Genomic DNA, 17,248 nt, shown 5'->3' on the forward strand with positions numbered 1-17,248 from the left:
GGATGTGGGTAGTTAAGACCGTAATAAAGAGATGAATTGTAATTAAAAAATTTAAACAATCATTATCTTTAACCTTTAGATTTTATTTTTACCTTATGAAAGAAAATGCGCTTGTTGAAATGTGAAATTTTTCAGGCGTCGGCTTAAAATAAACTTCACTTTAATCAAATAAGTGTGAGCTCAAGGGTGCGTGAGAAGCATGTGGATGATAATTTGGGCGAGCGTGATGGTAAAAAGGGTGTGAAGAAGTGTGTGGTTAACACTGGATCTGTGAATGTGAAGCTGCCATTTTCCTGGACCGTGTTTATATCTCCGTCTTTAATAGTCGAAAAATGAAGTGAGGCTGAATGAGGAAGAGAGGAGGACAGAGAATAAAATGAGACATTTCAGACCTAAAAGAGGTTAGATGGATACAGGGAAAGCAATTAGGGAAAAAAGATTAATTGAAATTCATTCATTAATTCTGTTCAAACAGACAAAAACTGAAAGTTTTCACAGGGCTAGCTTGTTAGCATGCTAACTTCTTCAATAGAAAACAGGTGGTAGAAATCATGGATGTATTAGATCCATGATAGAAATAGAAGCAAAACTAGAGTTAAAGGTAGAGTCTGAAGGTTTTTGGTGACAGCTGGTATCGGTCCGCTGCACCAGCGCTTCACTCTGACCTTTACTTTTTCTTTTACTTTGCAGTCCTGACAACAGGGAGCAGGAGGCTGCACAGAAGAGCCCAAGAGGAGGGGCCCAGTTTGAACTTTTTGTTTACAAACTGCAACGAACAAAACTCCAGACTCTACCTTTAACATTAGTGTTAATTATTAAATTGACTTTAAAGCAGAAGTAAGCGATCCGGTCGTTTTGGCTAACTTCTTGTCATCCGATCGAGTTGTCGTGGAGTTGTTGTGGAGTAGTGGAGTGGATCTATTGGTCCTCGTCCCTACATCACCACATTCACGCGCATCCCTTGGCTGCACACACAGAGAGGACCGCCCCTTCATGCCGTTCTCTCTCCTCATTGGATAAAGGTTGTAGGATACAAGGAAAGTTTTCTCCTCGGCTTACAGCAGAGCAGAGTGACTGACAGACCCGTGTTTCAGACCAAACACTCTATATAAGTGATTGCTGAACTATTTAAGACTTATAAACACAAATATTCCGCTTACTTCTGCTTTAAATGTGACTAATACATTGGTGAGTTACAAACTTACAAAAAGCCCCTTTGAAAGTTATTTGGTAAGGTAAAAATAACTTTTTTTTTTTATTTAGTTGCCATGGAGATGTTATCGACCACCTTGATGTTAAGTGCAACAATCCCTCTCTCCAGCACCTCTTTCCAGAAATACTTAACAGAACATAAACAGCACTGTAAACCAAACCAATCAACTAAAAGATGATAATATGAAAAGTTGATTAATGGAGCATCAAAGCTTCTTTTTTTTCTCTTCCTTCTCTCTTTCTCTCTCTCTCTCTCTCTCTCTCTGTAATTTCCACCATGCTGCATTATGCTAATGACTGCTAGTAGTGTAGTGTAGTGTAGTGTTTACTGTGAGTGGGAAAGGAAGCCACAAGTGCTGCTGTAGATGCTCGATCCTCTCCAGGCCTTTTTGTTTGGATCGCACTGATTTATGGATGCAGAGCAGAAGACAGCTCGACTCTCTCTCAGGTCAGAAGATACAGATACCTTGTTGCTATAGCAACCGCTGCAGGCAAAAACAAACAAATAAATAAATAAATACATTTTAAAAAATCAAGAGGAATACAAAGGAGTGAGAACAAATGATGAAATGATGAAACAGGTCAGTCAAAGCTGGCGGCATTCAATTCAAATTCAACAATGACTTTGTCTGGTATTCAGCAAATAGATTGTTTGGGGTGGGTGGGGGATTTTTTTTTTCTTCTTTTTAAACACTGAAATATCTCTGCTCTGCACAAACAGCCATTAGTCTGTCAGACTGGAGCACGTTACAGGATGCTCCTCTCTGCTTACGTGTGACCCCGAGAGCAATTTAAAAAACAACTAAACCACTTCCAGGCTGATTCCTACTATTTTCTTCTCTGCTAACAACAATGTGGTATTTTTCCACAAGTAGAAATAACCTAAAATATGTAGAAATAACATTTATAAATGCATGATAGAGGGTAGATTTAGGTATATTATCTCCAGGGCCCACACCCTGAGGCGGTAGTTACTGCAGCTTTGTCAGTAGGATGAGATAAATATGTTTAATATTGTTTTGCGCCTTCGTGCCACATAAAAAGTAGCTTTATTGGGGATGACAGGTTCAATTAAAGTTACTAGCACAGATACAGCTGGCTCTAATAATGATAATATTTGCTGTATATTTTTATACAGTCATTTTACCCCCACTGTATATAACCAAGCCCTGATCCCAATGAATGCACCTGCAATAAACAACCAAATATTGTGTAACACAGAGCAAGAGCCAGGAAAAGTGGGAAAGTCGGTCCCTTTGTGCTGCAATCACATCGTTGTGTGACTTTACCCGTATTGAGTTCCATCAAGGCTGAACAGTGGACAACGCAGTGCCATCATTTAGTTTTCCCTCCGCTCCCTCAGTGCCCGCCATCTGTCAAAATATCAATTTATTTCCTGCCCTCCAAAAGAGTGCCGAGCGCTAATTGGAAATAGCATGTAGTGTATTCTCTGTTCTGCACACATGGAGAGCGAAGCTATCAGTCAGTCGGAGATGCGAACATGATGCAATCACTCCCTCATGCCCATCTGTGGAATAATTCATTTTTAATCTGACAGAAGAAGTAAAAAAGAGAGATGGAGGAATTTTTTTGTGTGTTTGTGTGTTTATGTGCATAGCAGCGGATCTCTATTAAACAAAGGTAACAGTATTTGTGTTTGCACAGGAAAAGCATCCAACAAACATCCTGAAGCAGAAATGCTTTAGATTTAAAACATAAAAAGAAAACACACACACACACACACAACATATCTGATCCCTGCTCTGCACCCTCAGCTGTGCCCACATTGAACACAGCACCACTCCTGTCACCTAGCAACCTTGAAAACACAACTTTTGAAGTGGAAAACTCAACACTGAAATTTAAAATCCTATCCTGTTGGCATATTTGACTCCTCTATTATTTTCATTACCTGCGTGCAATAAATCCTGGGATAGGATTGAGCCATTAAATAGAATTTTAGAGCTGTAACCATGGAGATTAACTCCATGAAAAAAACCATGAAGAGTGTTCATTGTTGTCACCACGACCCCGGACACTGGTAGCCCACATTCCCATGCATTAGCTGCATTAAATATGATCATTTAAAGGGATATTTCACTCAAAATCGATAATTCACCAATTGTCTACTCACCATCATGCCAAGAAAAGGTTCGGAGAATTTTCAGAGTCATCAAAACGCTTTTGGAGTTCCAGGGGGGTCCGGGTGGCAACGGATTTTCCTACTGTAATGGCGGCGGATAGTGTTCACTTTTGAATCGTCCAAAACACACACTATGAAACATCCAACTACCTCCATACTCAGTGTGCGAAATACCCATCAATATTCGGGGGGGTCCCTAACTCGCGATTGTTGCGCAATACCGTTATTTTTTTTTTCTTTTTATAAAGTAGGACTATAACATTACAATAAGCCAAGAAAATTAGCCTATAGCCTAAAAAGGAGAGGCAAAGTTGTGCACTACAATGCAGAAAGTAATTGACAATAAATAGACGATAATTCAATAAATAAAAGACAATAATTGGCACCACACTGGCGCACTTGAACAATGAATAAATGCCAGGTATAGGAGACTGGCGCGATCAGGGCAATGCAGAAACGAATAGACAATAAATAAAATACAATAATTAAAATGAATGAAAGACACCAAACTCGTGCACTCGAATAACAACCAACTGTATAAATCTGGAGATCGGAGACTGACGTGCAATTATGTGCACGAGATCCTCAGCCTGCAACTATGACCATCATGTAACCTTATCTAACCATCCATCTGGCAAATACGTTTAAACACAGCATTGAACACATCCACAAATCACATTCGTATAACGGGCCATCATGAAAATTGAAAAAGCACAGACAAATAGCTCACAACAGGCGCCTGGCCAAACAACACCACTGGGGGTTCAGGCCATCGTATGCTGAAGCAGGCTAGCCTCTTACCTCAAGTTATTTTCCTGCCTTAATGTCAAACCAAGGGTTGCGGTATTTCCATTACCCCACCTGCTTAGGTGTAAAAAAAAGAAAAGAAAAAGAAAAGCGGCCAATCACCAGTGCTCGCAGCAGGGGCAGTGGCATCGGCTACGTCTTCAGAGCACTCGGCCTCAACTTCACTTTCTTCGGCAGAGGGTGGAGAGGAACGGGATCCTCTGTTCTGATAGCGAGTGGGCTCGACTCCTGCGCTGGGCTGGCACACATGGCTAATTTGCATAATGCGCAGGTGACACGGTTCAGCGTAATGTTAAACGAATAAATGTTTTGAATTATGAATACTGGACATGGTGATCTTAAACACATTTAATTGACCACAATAAAATTATTATATTATATTATATTATTTATTTTTTGACAAGATTGAGACCCCCCTCAGATTTTGCTTTTGAGTCTTTCAGGGGGTCTCAAGGGGTTAATCAGGGGGGTCCGACCCCCCCAAACCCCCCCGTATTTCGCACTATGTCCATACTGCTCGTCTGTACTGACCCAAGTGTTGTTAGCCTTAGCAGTAGCTCCCAGTGGCTGCGCGAGATTTGCTGTGAGATGTTCTTCTGTGTTTACATCAAACATCCAATGGTTTACAACGACCGACGAACATCTCGCAGCAAATCTCGCGCATGAGCACAAACATCAACAGAGCCACTGGGAGCTCTGTTGCACTTTCAAATGTTAAACATTAGGATGTTGATTGCATTCGGGCGCAATCAGAAAATGCTCCAAAGGCTAAACCGTCCCATTTAAAAATCGTTGACACGGCCATCATAGGAGAAGAAGAAGAAAGAAGAAGAAACTTTATTTGTATAGCACCTTTCACAGGTAAAAACCACAAAGTGCTTCACAATGTTAAAACAATGGCAACAAGGCAGAGCAAAACAAAACAAGACAAAAACACACAAGAAAAGTGTAGATACAAATGCACATGGAATTGGGCTGTTGCCTCCGTCGACAGCGTATGGGCTGGCTCCTCCGAAGGATCTAGCCCAGGGGGGTCGAACTTACTTTAATTCAGGGGCCACATACAGTACGATTTGCTCTCAAGTGAGCTGGACCAGTAAAATAATAACATACTATAATAACCTATATAAAAAAAAACAAGAACTCATGCAATTTCAACAACATTATGCCTCTTCTGTCTTCTATGTAATTTTCACAATTGCAAATTTATCCCGTGGGCCGGATTGGACCCTCTGGCGGGCCCCTGAATGGGGACGCAGCTTACAGTATATTGTTATTTAAGGTGGACTGTCACCATGTTGGCCCAATGGACACAATATGACTAAAAGAGCATCATCGTCATGAGACTGCTACATGTGATCAATCACACTGAAGCAACATAATTAGCGGAGGAGGCTGGCGTTTTCCAGCCCAGTGATAGGTAAGATGTGAATACCAGCCTCAATCTGTCAATTAAAATTGCATAATCAATTGTGTTGACGACCGTGGTTCAGTCAGATGGCATTAGTGTTTTTGAGATGGAATTCATCAAAAGATGATTAATAACCCTCAAAGGGGTTGCTTATTTAGTGTCTTTTTTTTTTTCATTTTATTCATAAGCTGCCATCTCTTTCTTTCACTCATTGCCACCTCTTTCACTGTTTTCATACTATGTGGTTATATCTGAATGATTTTTTTATATAATGCAGCAGCCATGGCCTTTGCCTTTACAGGAGAAACCACCCTGTGCTTATCCACATCCATGTTTCAGTGCAGCATAAAAGAGACTTTCTGTGCGCGTCCAGAAGTGTATTTATTTATAGTCGTCTCCTCAGGGTTAGAGGCTGAATAACACAACCGATCCCAGCCTTGTAACTCAGACAAAGTCCTGAATTAAATGAAATGAAAGCATAAAGGACGAGAGGTGAGTTCTCCTCCTGTGAAGTCTTAGGTTATGTCATCATCACCGCTAATTTCATAATCATACAGTCATGGTCTGGTATGAGCGCAGCCTGTAAATCACCAGGGTGCGTGTGTGTGTGTCCCATTGGAGGTCAGCTAATCTGTCACTCCAGAGGTGAACGTAGGCAGGATGTACACACACACACACATACATGCACACACAGTACATACACACACACACACACACTGATATGCAGCCCAGCCCTATCCCCATGTGTGGGTCCACAGGGAGGGGAAGTAGGGCGACACTCCCACAGACTCCCTGCCACCCACACCTGCCTCCGCTTCAGGCTGCACACACACACACACACACACATTTATACACACTAACTACACACACTCTCACGCACAGTGGGTAGTATGTACTTTCCTATAAAATGCTACATTGGTTTGCTTATTTTTTCACATGTGAGTTACTGTGTGCTGTGCTTGCTGTGTGTGTGGCTTCATTTCCAAGTAGATTGCATATTAGAAGGATTAGCAGCAGTTTCAAGGGCGTTTCAATGGGCTTTACACACCATTTGTGTCGGCTTCAATTTCCACAAACAGCAGATTTATGCTGTGGTGGAATTGTTTACATGATTGTATTCTCGTTCTCGTTCTCATTTCATTCATAATTAACGTTATGTTGATTGAGAAACCTGAAAAATGTAATCAAGACTTGTGAAACTGAGGGGTTTTTTTTCAGATCTTCCTGTAAATTAAGATGCACAACCAACGTTATGTAAAGTTCATGCAGTTAGCTTCATTTGATCTTGCTGCAGAAGAGGTTTATGAATTAATGCAGCAGTGACAAATTTAACATTTGTAAACAAGAAAAAAGAAAAAAAATCTCTTTTTCAGTGTCGTACATTCGCAAAATACACTGCAGTACCTGATTGTACTACTAGTGCTTTGTGATGTTTACACTGGGTGAAAACTCCATGCTTCCATGAATGCAACATTCAATTATCGATGATTTGTGCATCAATTTTAACTCATTTCTCGACCCCCAAAAAATAAATTCAGCCTGACATATTTTGTATCTTTTGTGCATTTTTAGAAAATAGTATCTTTTGAAAGTGAGGCTCGTATTTCTGAAGCTTGTAACGATCTGAATCCGTCCTCTGCTGCTGCTGAATGGGAAAGTGTCGCTCTTAGAAGAAATATCTGCAGTGTGAATCTAAAATCCGGTTATCAGAAGCAAAAGGCACAAGCTAATCCCCCATATTTCACCCTCAGATCTTTACTGTCTTTTTTTCTTTCTTTCTCTGAGCCAGAAATCTATTTTCCCTCCGTTTTGTACCTCTGTCTTTTTCAGATGGGAAAACAATATCCTTTTTTTTTTGAGCAAATGTGCCTGCTTTGGATTCATACTGGAGGGTCTCCAGTGTTATCTGCTGACCCATCCAGTGGCTCAAAGGCCATCAGTTTCCACTGAGCATATTTAACGTATGACACTCGGTGGGGGCCCCTTCCATCTAAAGTGGTTTACAGTAGCAGCAGTGCATACATCTTGAGTATGGGTGGCCCCAATGGGAGCTGAATATCCTGACAGTGCTGGTGCTGATATATGCTCAACCCACCGAGCTACACAGAAAATGAAATCCCTAACCTTGGCAGCTTTAGTGCGAGGCTCTACTCATTGAGCTCCATGGGAAATTGAGTTTCTAACCCTGGCAGTGGAAGTGCTTATGGCTCGGCCCAAAGGGCTGCAAAAAACTGCAGAGTTTCAAAGGACAGATCACACTTGTCATTTTCCTTTGTCTCTGTAGATGTCAATGAGGTCACCCAAGGCCATAAATATAGACGTGCAGCTGAGCTGTTGTTAAGAATTCAAAATAAAACTGTCCACCAAATGGAGAATGGAGATAAAAGACAGTTATCTCCTTGAAAAAATAAAGGATCTATCATCAACGTGAATATTTGCACCCACTGAGTCACATGGGAGAAGCGGCACAAAAGCTTTTAATACAGTATGTGGTCTGTGTGTTCAATGATTTTCATCCAAATCCTGAGCTTTTCCCACGTCTAACTAAGTCTTTTATTGCCTTAAACTAAATGAAAATGAAATATCATTTGAAAAAATGATACAGACTTTTGATTCACAAAGAAGCCAAACTTCAGCTTCCGTGGGTGAACGTCATCATGTACTTGACCCGTTCAACTTCCTCCTTACATGGACCTTGTACTGTATTGGTCGACTTTCTAAAGCCTCTCTGCTTCAATGTACTGTACAACTATTTTCATCTCAGTGCAAATAAGAAAAAAACACTTCAACACTTCAACTATGCAGAGTTTTCTTCTACGTCATAAGGTGTGTTTCCATTAAACCTGGAAATGCGTAAAACTTAAATATCGCAATATTCGCTCTCCCATCTGTTTTGAGTCGTCCCGTCCCGTGTACCGTTTTCACCCAACCGGGATATTTAATAAAACTTTGGCATGTGAGGTACAATCATTCAACTCAGTCTGATAAATCATGCGGTGTCACACAATAACGTGTCTGTGTGAATAACCAAACTTTATGCAAAGCAGCAGCCAATTGCAAGTGACCAGAGCACCGGCAGGCGATCGTGATGCTTTTGCTGTGAATGCACAGTAAATGTCTTCCTTCTTTTGTTTAATTCTTTTACTCAATGTGAAGATTTGTAAAGTCTTAGTTTTTACATCTAACTCCCCCAGTCACTACACCTGCACCTGCTGCTGACCTCACTCAGTGAACTGTATTGTCATAAACCCACCGCAGTGTGGTCAAACCGTACCGGTCACAAGTTGGCAAATATGTGTCAAAAAAAAAAATCCAAATGTAGATTATTTCGAGACCTCTCCTGCGAAACGTGTCGTCATTTATCTCGCTCATCGTTTCCTCCCCCCACATCAAAGGGAGAAATCAAGAAGGCAGTGGAGCGAGGTCCCCGGGTCACTGGTAAAGTGAAAAATGATCCGCTTACATCTGTGCTAACATTGCACCGATAAGATTGGGAGCAGATTGGAGGGAAGCTTTACGCATTAAAAAAAAAAAAAAAGACCAGCTCACCCACTCAGAGATGTAGGGCAGGGCCACTCCGGAGATAAAGTCACTGTCCGTTGTGGTAAAAGCCGGCGGTGACACCACAGACATCAGCACTTCCTCCAGATTATTTTCCAACACTCAGTGAGTAAGGGGGTGGTTGTGGGGTGGGGGGGTATTTCTAGTCCCATACATCCCTGGGAAGCTCCTGTAATCCAAGTGTCGAAGCCACAGCTCCTCTAAGATGAACTTTAATTCAACCAGCAGCAGCAGCGGTAACTAGATGATGCTGTTGATGACACAACGAGAGGAAGAAAAACCCTGGGTGAAAGTGTAGCAGGAGAAAAATAAAAACAGCAGAGCTTCAATTTTACAATATTATAAATAGGTTTTACATGGATATTTCTTTTTTAAAAAGAAGGTATTGTCTGCTTGGCTGATCTCTCCATTGGTGTAAACACACTGCAAAAACTCAAATATCTTACCAAGTATATACGTTACCAGACAGAGTTGTTTCAGAGGTAAATTTATGCAAAACCGCTGATGCGTGTTGCCTTCAGGGACAGTTTCTCAGCAAGCAGTCTCTGCATTTACCTTGAAAACAACTCTGTCTGGTAACGTTCTGTTATTATCTCATAGCGTGGTGAATGTGCAGGTCACAACTTGTCCACCAGAGCGTTGTGGAGTTGTTGGATTGTGTATTTGATGAGTTTGATGAGGGAAACCAAGAAATCCCATTAGCCTCCGTAGCGTAGCTCTGAGCAGCTCACGGCTCTGCTCCACTGTTCTAAAAATAGCTTGCACCAACAATTAAAGGTAAAGAACCTACTCCTAAAACTATAGGGATTATGGCAATGGGCCAGTTTGCCAAAATGTTGAACTAACCCTGTGTGTGTGTGTGTGTGTGTTAAGGGGCACAGGAATTGCATCGTTATCACACACAGGATCCTCGCAAACACAGCGCTAAGTGTGTGTGTGTGTGTGTGTGTGACATTTCCTGCAGCATCACTAGCCTGCGCCCTCTGCCTCCATGTGACAGCGGCTAAAGCACCGATACAGCAGCTCACATGAAACAACAACAAGTCAGCGATGATCTTGCAACGCGCTGTGACACAATGCAAACGCATACTGTTTTTAATGATAACTTTATCTTATCTCTCTCTCTCTCCTTCTCTCCCTCCCTTCCCCCTCCCCCCTCCCCCTCTCCCTGCTGCCCTGAAACAACAGATCACTTGGGCATCGAGTTTATGGGTAAGGAAGCTCTTTTTTTTCTCTCTCTCTCTCGTCTTGCATCTGCATGAGTCATGACTGTAAACATCGCCGGGCTTCACGCTGTGTGACTGTCGAGCCCGACATACAGCGTGCATGCATCCTCCATGACACCCAGCAGCACAAATGGAAAAATGTGGACGTGCATTTAATCACATGTGGCATCATTATATCATTTGAGATGGGAACAACAGAGCTGTGGTGAATGTGTGTGTCTCTCTCTCTCTCTGCACATGCTGCACTCTGTTTCTTATGAACATTAGATATCATCTTTATCTCTTTACACATGTGTATATTTGCTTCCTGCACCATCATGTTCTTTCTTTCTTTCTTTCTTTCTTTCTTTCTTTCTTTCTTTCTTTCTTTCTTTCTTTCTTTCTTTCTTTCTTTCTTTCTTTCTTTCTTTCTTTCACAATTGCTTATGAAGTGTCCCCTCAGAATACCAATGTGCTGCAGTCTCCTTGGAAACAGTGAGAACAGAGAGGCAGGCAGGGTACAGTGAGCGAGTTTTTATGATGTTGGCACTGTTTCCAAATGCTCTCCTCATTAGTGCGTGTGTGTATATATGTGTGTCTGTGTCTGTGTGTGTGTATATATGTGTGTCTGTGTGTGTGTGTGTGTGTGTGTGTGTGTGTGTGTGTGTGTGTGTGTGTGCACATTGCATGGCACATGTTCAAAAGTGTGTTCCCAAAGTCCTTAGTTTCTCCTTATGTGAGTTAGATGAGATTCTTCCAGTGATTGTGTGTGTGTGTGTGTGTGTTGTTGTTGCGTTTTTCTGTGCACATGCCTGCAAGGCTGTGTGTGTGTGTGCGTGTGTGTGCGTGTGTGTGTGTGTGTCTGCTGGGTTGGATGCCACTCGTTGCCAGAGCTCCTGTCCCTCTCCCTCTGTTTTCTGGCTCTGCTCTGCCAGGCTGTGTCAGGTATCACAGCTGAGGAGCACTAGTTACCGACACGGAGGCTCGTTGTCGACCAGCGCCCCCCCTCTCCCTCCATCACCCCCCCCCCCCCCCGACACACACACACACACACACACACACACACTCTCTCTCTCTCTCTCTCTCTCTCTGTGTCCCTATAATTTGGGCCCTTTCCACATGGACAGGTTGGAAAAGCAATGGATCATCTAGGAAAATGGCCTGTCCTCCCTCTGTTTTCCCTGGTTTGACATTTCTCCTTCTGCATTCTCAAAGTGAAATTTCACAAGTACAAGCAGTGCCATGCTTCTTCTTCTTCCTCCTCCTCCTCCTCCTCCTCTTCCTCTGCCCCACCACCACCACCACCGCTGCTGCTGCTGCTGCTCAAACGAACAAAAGCTTTCTTCAGGAAACTTGCTGAGACTATACAAACTTGGCAGTGACAGATGATCTTTTCCACACAGCTATCTCGCAGGTTTTTTTCCCCCTCCATTTATATTCAGCGAGAGGTTTTATGCCTCTGCAACGTTGTTTTCAGGCTGCCACATTTTCTTTGCCTGGCTAATGTCTCTAGTCCTGCCAGTGTCTTCCCCCGGCATTGTGTTAAGCACGACACAGATAGATAAGCACCTCCCACACTCCCAGCAAGAAGTGGATACTGATTCACTAAGACTCCTCTATTACCCACTGCCGTTATTTATACAATTAGGTAAATATATACTGTACTGAATGGACCACTTGTGGAAGGAAAACAAAAAAAGAAAACGCAAGAAGACATCATCTTGAAGGCCTGTAATTTAAAGTTCAGTAATGTGAGGTTTGAACATCTTGAGCAGTTGGGGCTTCCTATCTCTGATAATAGCAGCTGATGGCGTGTCATTACAGGGAGGAAACCTTGTCATCCACACACACAGATGCGATTTCAGTCAGAAACACTTGCGTCAGTGAAACAACCTTTTATAGCGAATGGCTACGCAGCTGGTTTTTAGCTCCTCACTCACTTCAAGTGAGCTAACTGAAGCTGCAGCACTGATTCTCCTTTCAAGGAACACAAACATGAACATCCGATCTTCATCACATCAACAATGTTATACGACTATAAAATCAGAACAGTTTAAAGAGAGAGATTATATTAATCTGTTAAACCCTATAGGGTTTTTGGAGGTGAGGTTCCTAAACAGACATACCCAAAAATAAATAGCTCCACAGTTATCAGGTCAATATGCATAATTTTGGTCTCAAGACCTCAGAGAAGATAACTCCAGTGTCAGCAATATGAACCAAAAGAAAAAAATACATTTTTATCCTCTTGTTTAGATGGAATGACAATTCTAAGTATAGAGATGCCACTGAAAGCAGCAACTCCTTGACGACAGCTGTACCAGAGTGGATGAGAATAACACAAAGCATACTATATAGATTTTATAAAGGTTTTATTGAGGATAGTATCAGGTGGACCCAACATGTGCCCAAGGATAATTCTGGCTTAATTCAACTTATTTTCAATAGTTTGGGCCTTTGTTATTGATGATGATAGTAATGTTAATATACCAACCAGATGAAGATGGGTTACAGCCATCATGTTAATCTGAGAAAACAGAGGAAAAGGATAAGCCTTCAGCTTTGACCCCTCACACTTGCCGTAGTGCAAAGGAGGGAGGAATATTAGATTATTATTATTTTAACATATTTAAATACACAAATACATAACTATGACCTCATTCAATTAACAGCTTGAATTTCAAATATTGACAACGTTTGATTCACAATTTAAAAAACTGAACATTAGAGTCGATTTTAAAAGCAGAAGACTTGGACTGGATGGAATCAGACCTGACAGTTTTACCTAATAGATAACCAGACATGCTGTGTGTGCAAACACTAGTCCGTTCAAACTAAATTCTACCCATGATCCTTTGCATAATTACAGAGGCTGGACTACCACTTCCTGCTCCAACAGAGTGAGTTTCTGAGGTTAAAATTAGAAGTGTGTGAAGGTTGATCTCTGTCCACCCAGTACATCACCCACCACCGGGGTTTTTATTAAACACAGAATATATTCAAGAGTTCTCACACCCCGACTTCCTGACTCTGTTTTTATAAATGTTTTATATTGCTTTGGTATCTCCTGTATCTGGTCAATCAGTCTGTCATGTGGGCATCAATATTTCCTTTCTGTCAGAGATCATTGAGCTTGGACCAGAGGATGTTACACCTGGTTGTAAATCGATGTCGGAGCAAAAAAGTGTTGAGGCTATTTTTCGGGGGGGGTCGACCAAATGGATTTGAAGTCGTGTTGATTCTCAACTTCTGGTCTGAGGTGTTTCTGTGCTGAAAAAGGAGTCAGTTAGAGCAAAGCTGAATGACGCTGGGTGGTAGTCATAGGTGCCGTAGTGACATTTATGTAATCCAACTGTCTTTTATATGTGGAGGCACCGTTTGGAAAAAGTTTTCTTTTTTTTTTCATTTCGACTTTGGCAACTTAGTGAAATGTTTCGTGACTGCAAAATATTAGGCCTGAGGTGAGAGATGGGAGACGGAGGGTTGGAGGCAGCAGTCACTCAGGTGTCTTTGCAGAGATCACTTCTCTTTTTCATTTTCACTTTTCAAACCGCCTCACGGTTTCTGTTTCTTTTTCTTTTTTCTTATTTTTAGTTTTCTAACATTTCCTATGAATGCATTTTGGAATCATGTAGATTTCTTCAGACAAATAAACTGCTGTTAGAAACACAGTTGACAGTCCACTTTAACAGAGAACTTTGCAATTACCACCACTCAAACTTTTGAGTACAGGTTGTTAAAGCAAACCAGGAAAAAAAAAAGAAAAAGAAGTTCCCTTATGCATAAAGCAAAATACAGTATAAATCGACTGTAACACTGTGTAACTTTAATGGCACGGTCAACAAACGCCAATTCGGCCCGGTACAGGAACAAGAAAAAACGGTAGAAAATGAGGATAATAGCCTTTGATGCTCCCATTATCACAGCAGTTGTGTTATTATAGTAGGAGGGAAGTGGTTGTGCAGCGTGTAGCGGCCACGACAGCAAAGACTTGGCCCGTGTTTTGAGTTTTTCAGCCCAGAGCACAGAGCAGCCAACCACAGCTGCAGTTCAGTTTTACCTCAGATGACCAGAAACCTGGAGGAGAATCAAGGCGTTAAAAGGTTTCGATGTGCGATACGGAGAAGAGCAGCTCTGTGACCGAGCGGCATGCAGGGAGATGGGCTAATACCTGCAAATAACAAGTTATTATGGCCTGAGAAGGAAATGAAGGTGTGGATAACATCTTCTCTATGAGGCAGTGGAGAAAATATGTAAAAAGAAAATTACCAAGCAGAAACAAAAGCTCCAGTCACCCAAATATATTCAGTATGTAAATGGGTGAACAAAGCCATCTGAGTAATAACGGAAAAGACCGTGACCAGCCGAGAGAGCATGCTTACTCTAGCACAGCAGACCTGCATAAATAAAGAGTTTTATTCATTTTTTTATTTTTTTTATTTTTTCTCGCCTCCCTCAGCAGCCACAGCTCCACACATGAAGAGTCGGAGGCTCGGGGCTCTGCCAGGCGGTCGTTGGAGAATCCCGTCCCTGTGATCTCGCCGCACTTGTTATGTCATCCCTCGTGTTCATCCCCCTCCTGTCAATCAATCTCAGCTGCTGCTGCTGATGCTGCAGATGGAGCAGAGATATAGTAGTGTAGTTATAGAGCTGCTGGTTCATGAAAAACCTGCATGGTCCAATCCAGGTGTGGAGCAGTTTTCACACAGGAGGAGCGAGCCTGAGGAAACTCCGGCTTTTAATCATCAGCGTTTCACAGTGCAGTCGAATCCAGAACTAATCTCTAACGCACCGTTGTGTTAGTGTTTGTACACAATAAGATACAAAAGAAGAGTTTGATAAAAATCAATATTGAACGTAAGACAAACTCGATGAGCTCCTGAATACTTTGCAGTAATATGATTCAGTGAATAAAACCAAATGACACGAAAATAAAGAATCTTAATTTAGTCTCTTCTTTCGATTTCCCCCAAAGGCTCCAGGAAACTAATGAAGATCTGTTGTGAAAGCTTTTATCGCATTATGACATCATGATCATGCGTTTCCCTTTACATTAATGCTGCATTTCCCATTTAATAATTACTGGATGACTGATGAGTTTTAGATTTAATCGTCAGTATAACTTCAGGTCATGGCAACGAACAGCAGATAGGAGAAGCGGATGTGTGTGATTTTTTAAAACATGAAATCTGACTCAGTGGGGGTGGTGGGGGTAGTAGGGGAGGTGGGGGGTGGAGGAGGTGGGGGTTATTTTCCAGCAGCAGCAGCAGTGAACTGAGCCTCAGGTTGATGACATCTGATCCGTCTGCAGGCTGCAGATGTGAACAGAACTTGAATCCATATTGATTTGGAAATATGCTTAGCTGTGATTAAGATTCAAACTGACCACAGTGTGTATGTGTGTGTGTGTGTCTTAGTGTGTGTGTGTTTGCAAAGCAGTCTGTAAAAACCGACCTTGTTAGTCCTTCACCATCGTTCTATCAAACTCCTGTGATAACGTTGAACCCGTTCCAACATTTAAACGTCTCTGCCCTCGGAATAAAAATCATTGTTAAATTCATAATTGCACAGATACAAGACAATTTAATCAAAGTATAACTTAATGCCTCCAACAGACCTTGACAGTGTCGGTGCCTGCCAGCTGCCCACTGACTCATCCATATGTCCGAATCATTAAGTAAAAAGTCCTTGAGTGACGAACCTGACAAATTAAATACAGAGTCAGATCTCACACGTCTCGATGTTGCCAAGGTGCTGACGTTAATTAATGCACAGGAGATTTTGGGATGATTTTGCAGTGTGTGCAGCCAATATATATATATATATATATATTGTATGATAATATAAACAGTATGAGCCCACATGTTTTAGGCTGAGGGTTGTTCATTTGTTGCATTGTACTCTAACTACCCTGGATACTTACATTGTCCATTCACTTCCACTGAATTGTGGCATTTATTTGTTAACCTGCAGACACAAGAAACCAAACTCCAAAAAATCTGCATGATGCCATTAAATTAAAGTTTAAGTTGCAAAGTTATAAGAAAAAACTTGGTTGTTTTCTGACATTTAAAAAGTCACAAATTAGCAACAAAAAAAGGAAGGAAGGAAACTTGTCTACACTTTGCAAAGCTGGAAAGACGGAAAGGAAATAACAATGTCAGAGAATCTCTGAGTCTTCCTCTGGTAAATTTGCAGCATTCAGCTTTTTTTTTTTTTAAATTCATTGTATATTTGACACATGGATGATTACAGGTCCCTTCCTCTTTTTATCGGGGATATAGAGATACTCAAAGAGATACTCAGTGTGTATCAGCACTTCAGTGACTCACATTTTTATGCGTTTGGTTATTATGTCAAGCAATATAAGTCATAAATAGCTCACTAAAGGCAATAAAGTCCGAAAAGGCTTCAGTCTTTATTTATAAGGCTGCTTGAAGGGCATTTCTCCACTTACTCCATCACACTGATTTCTCTTTCTGTCCACCTCACCTGTATGGAAACATGGCTGCTGTAAACACACTCTGAGTGTACAGGATCACAAAAAGTACAAAAAGGTCACAGCAACACTTTTATATCGCTGCCGCTATAGCACCTTTATAGAGAAATATGATTCATATTTTACTCTAATGCTGCTGTAAATAAGCGCCCAGCGGCCGGGGATGGGGGGTTAGCAGTGGAAGTAAATGGAAGACGCGACCTCGCGGCCCCACAGATGGAACATGAACACGTTTTCCCTCTCTGCAGCCGAATGATTTATTCACATGAAGCGGGTGTGTTTGTGTGTGTGTGTGTGTGTGTGTGTGTTTGTGTGTGTGTGTGTGTGTGTGTGCAAACAGGAGGTGTGTCCACAGGAGGGGGTGGGAGGGTCGGAGCGAGGCTGCAGCACAGACTTGACCTTGGTAAAAT

General features: G+C 41.8%; 2 protein-coding genes across 2 annotated transcripts in view; one reads left to right on the top strand and one right to left on the bottom strand.

Moving 5' to 3' along the window:
• nrg3a (neuregulin 3a) overlaps positions 1 to 17,248 on the top strand; it is a 399,759-nt gene that overhangs the window by 338,018 nt on the left and 44,493 nt on the right. Inside the window, exon 4 of the mRNA XM_085799387.1 lies at positions 10,323 to 10,346. Coding sequence (XP_085655513.1) covers positions 10,323 to 10,346 — 24 coding nt within the window. The remainder of the gene's footprint in view (positions 1 to 10,322; positions 10,347 to 17,248) is intronic.
• cbr1 (carbonyl reductase 1) overlaps positions 1 to 17,248 on the bottom strand; it is a 176,541-nt gene that overhangs the window by 37,070 nt on the left and 122,223 nt on the right. The window lies entirely within an intron of this gene.

This window comes from Trachurus japonicus, chromosome 15 (genome assembly GCF_045865225.1).
Source record: "Trachurus japonicus isolate A0001 chromosome 15, Traja_1.0".
Taxonomy (NCBI): Eukaryota; Metazoa; Chordata; class Actinopteri; order Carangiformes; family Carangidae; genus Trachurus; species Trachurus japonicus.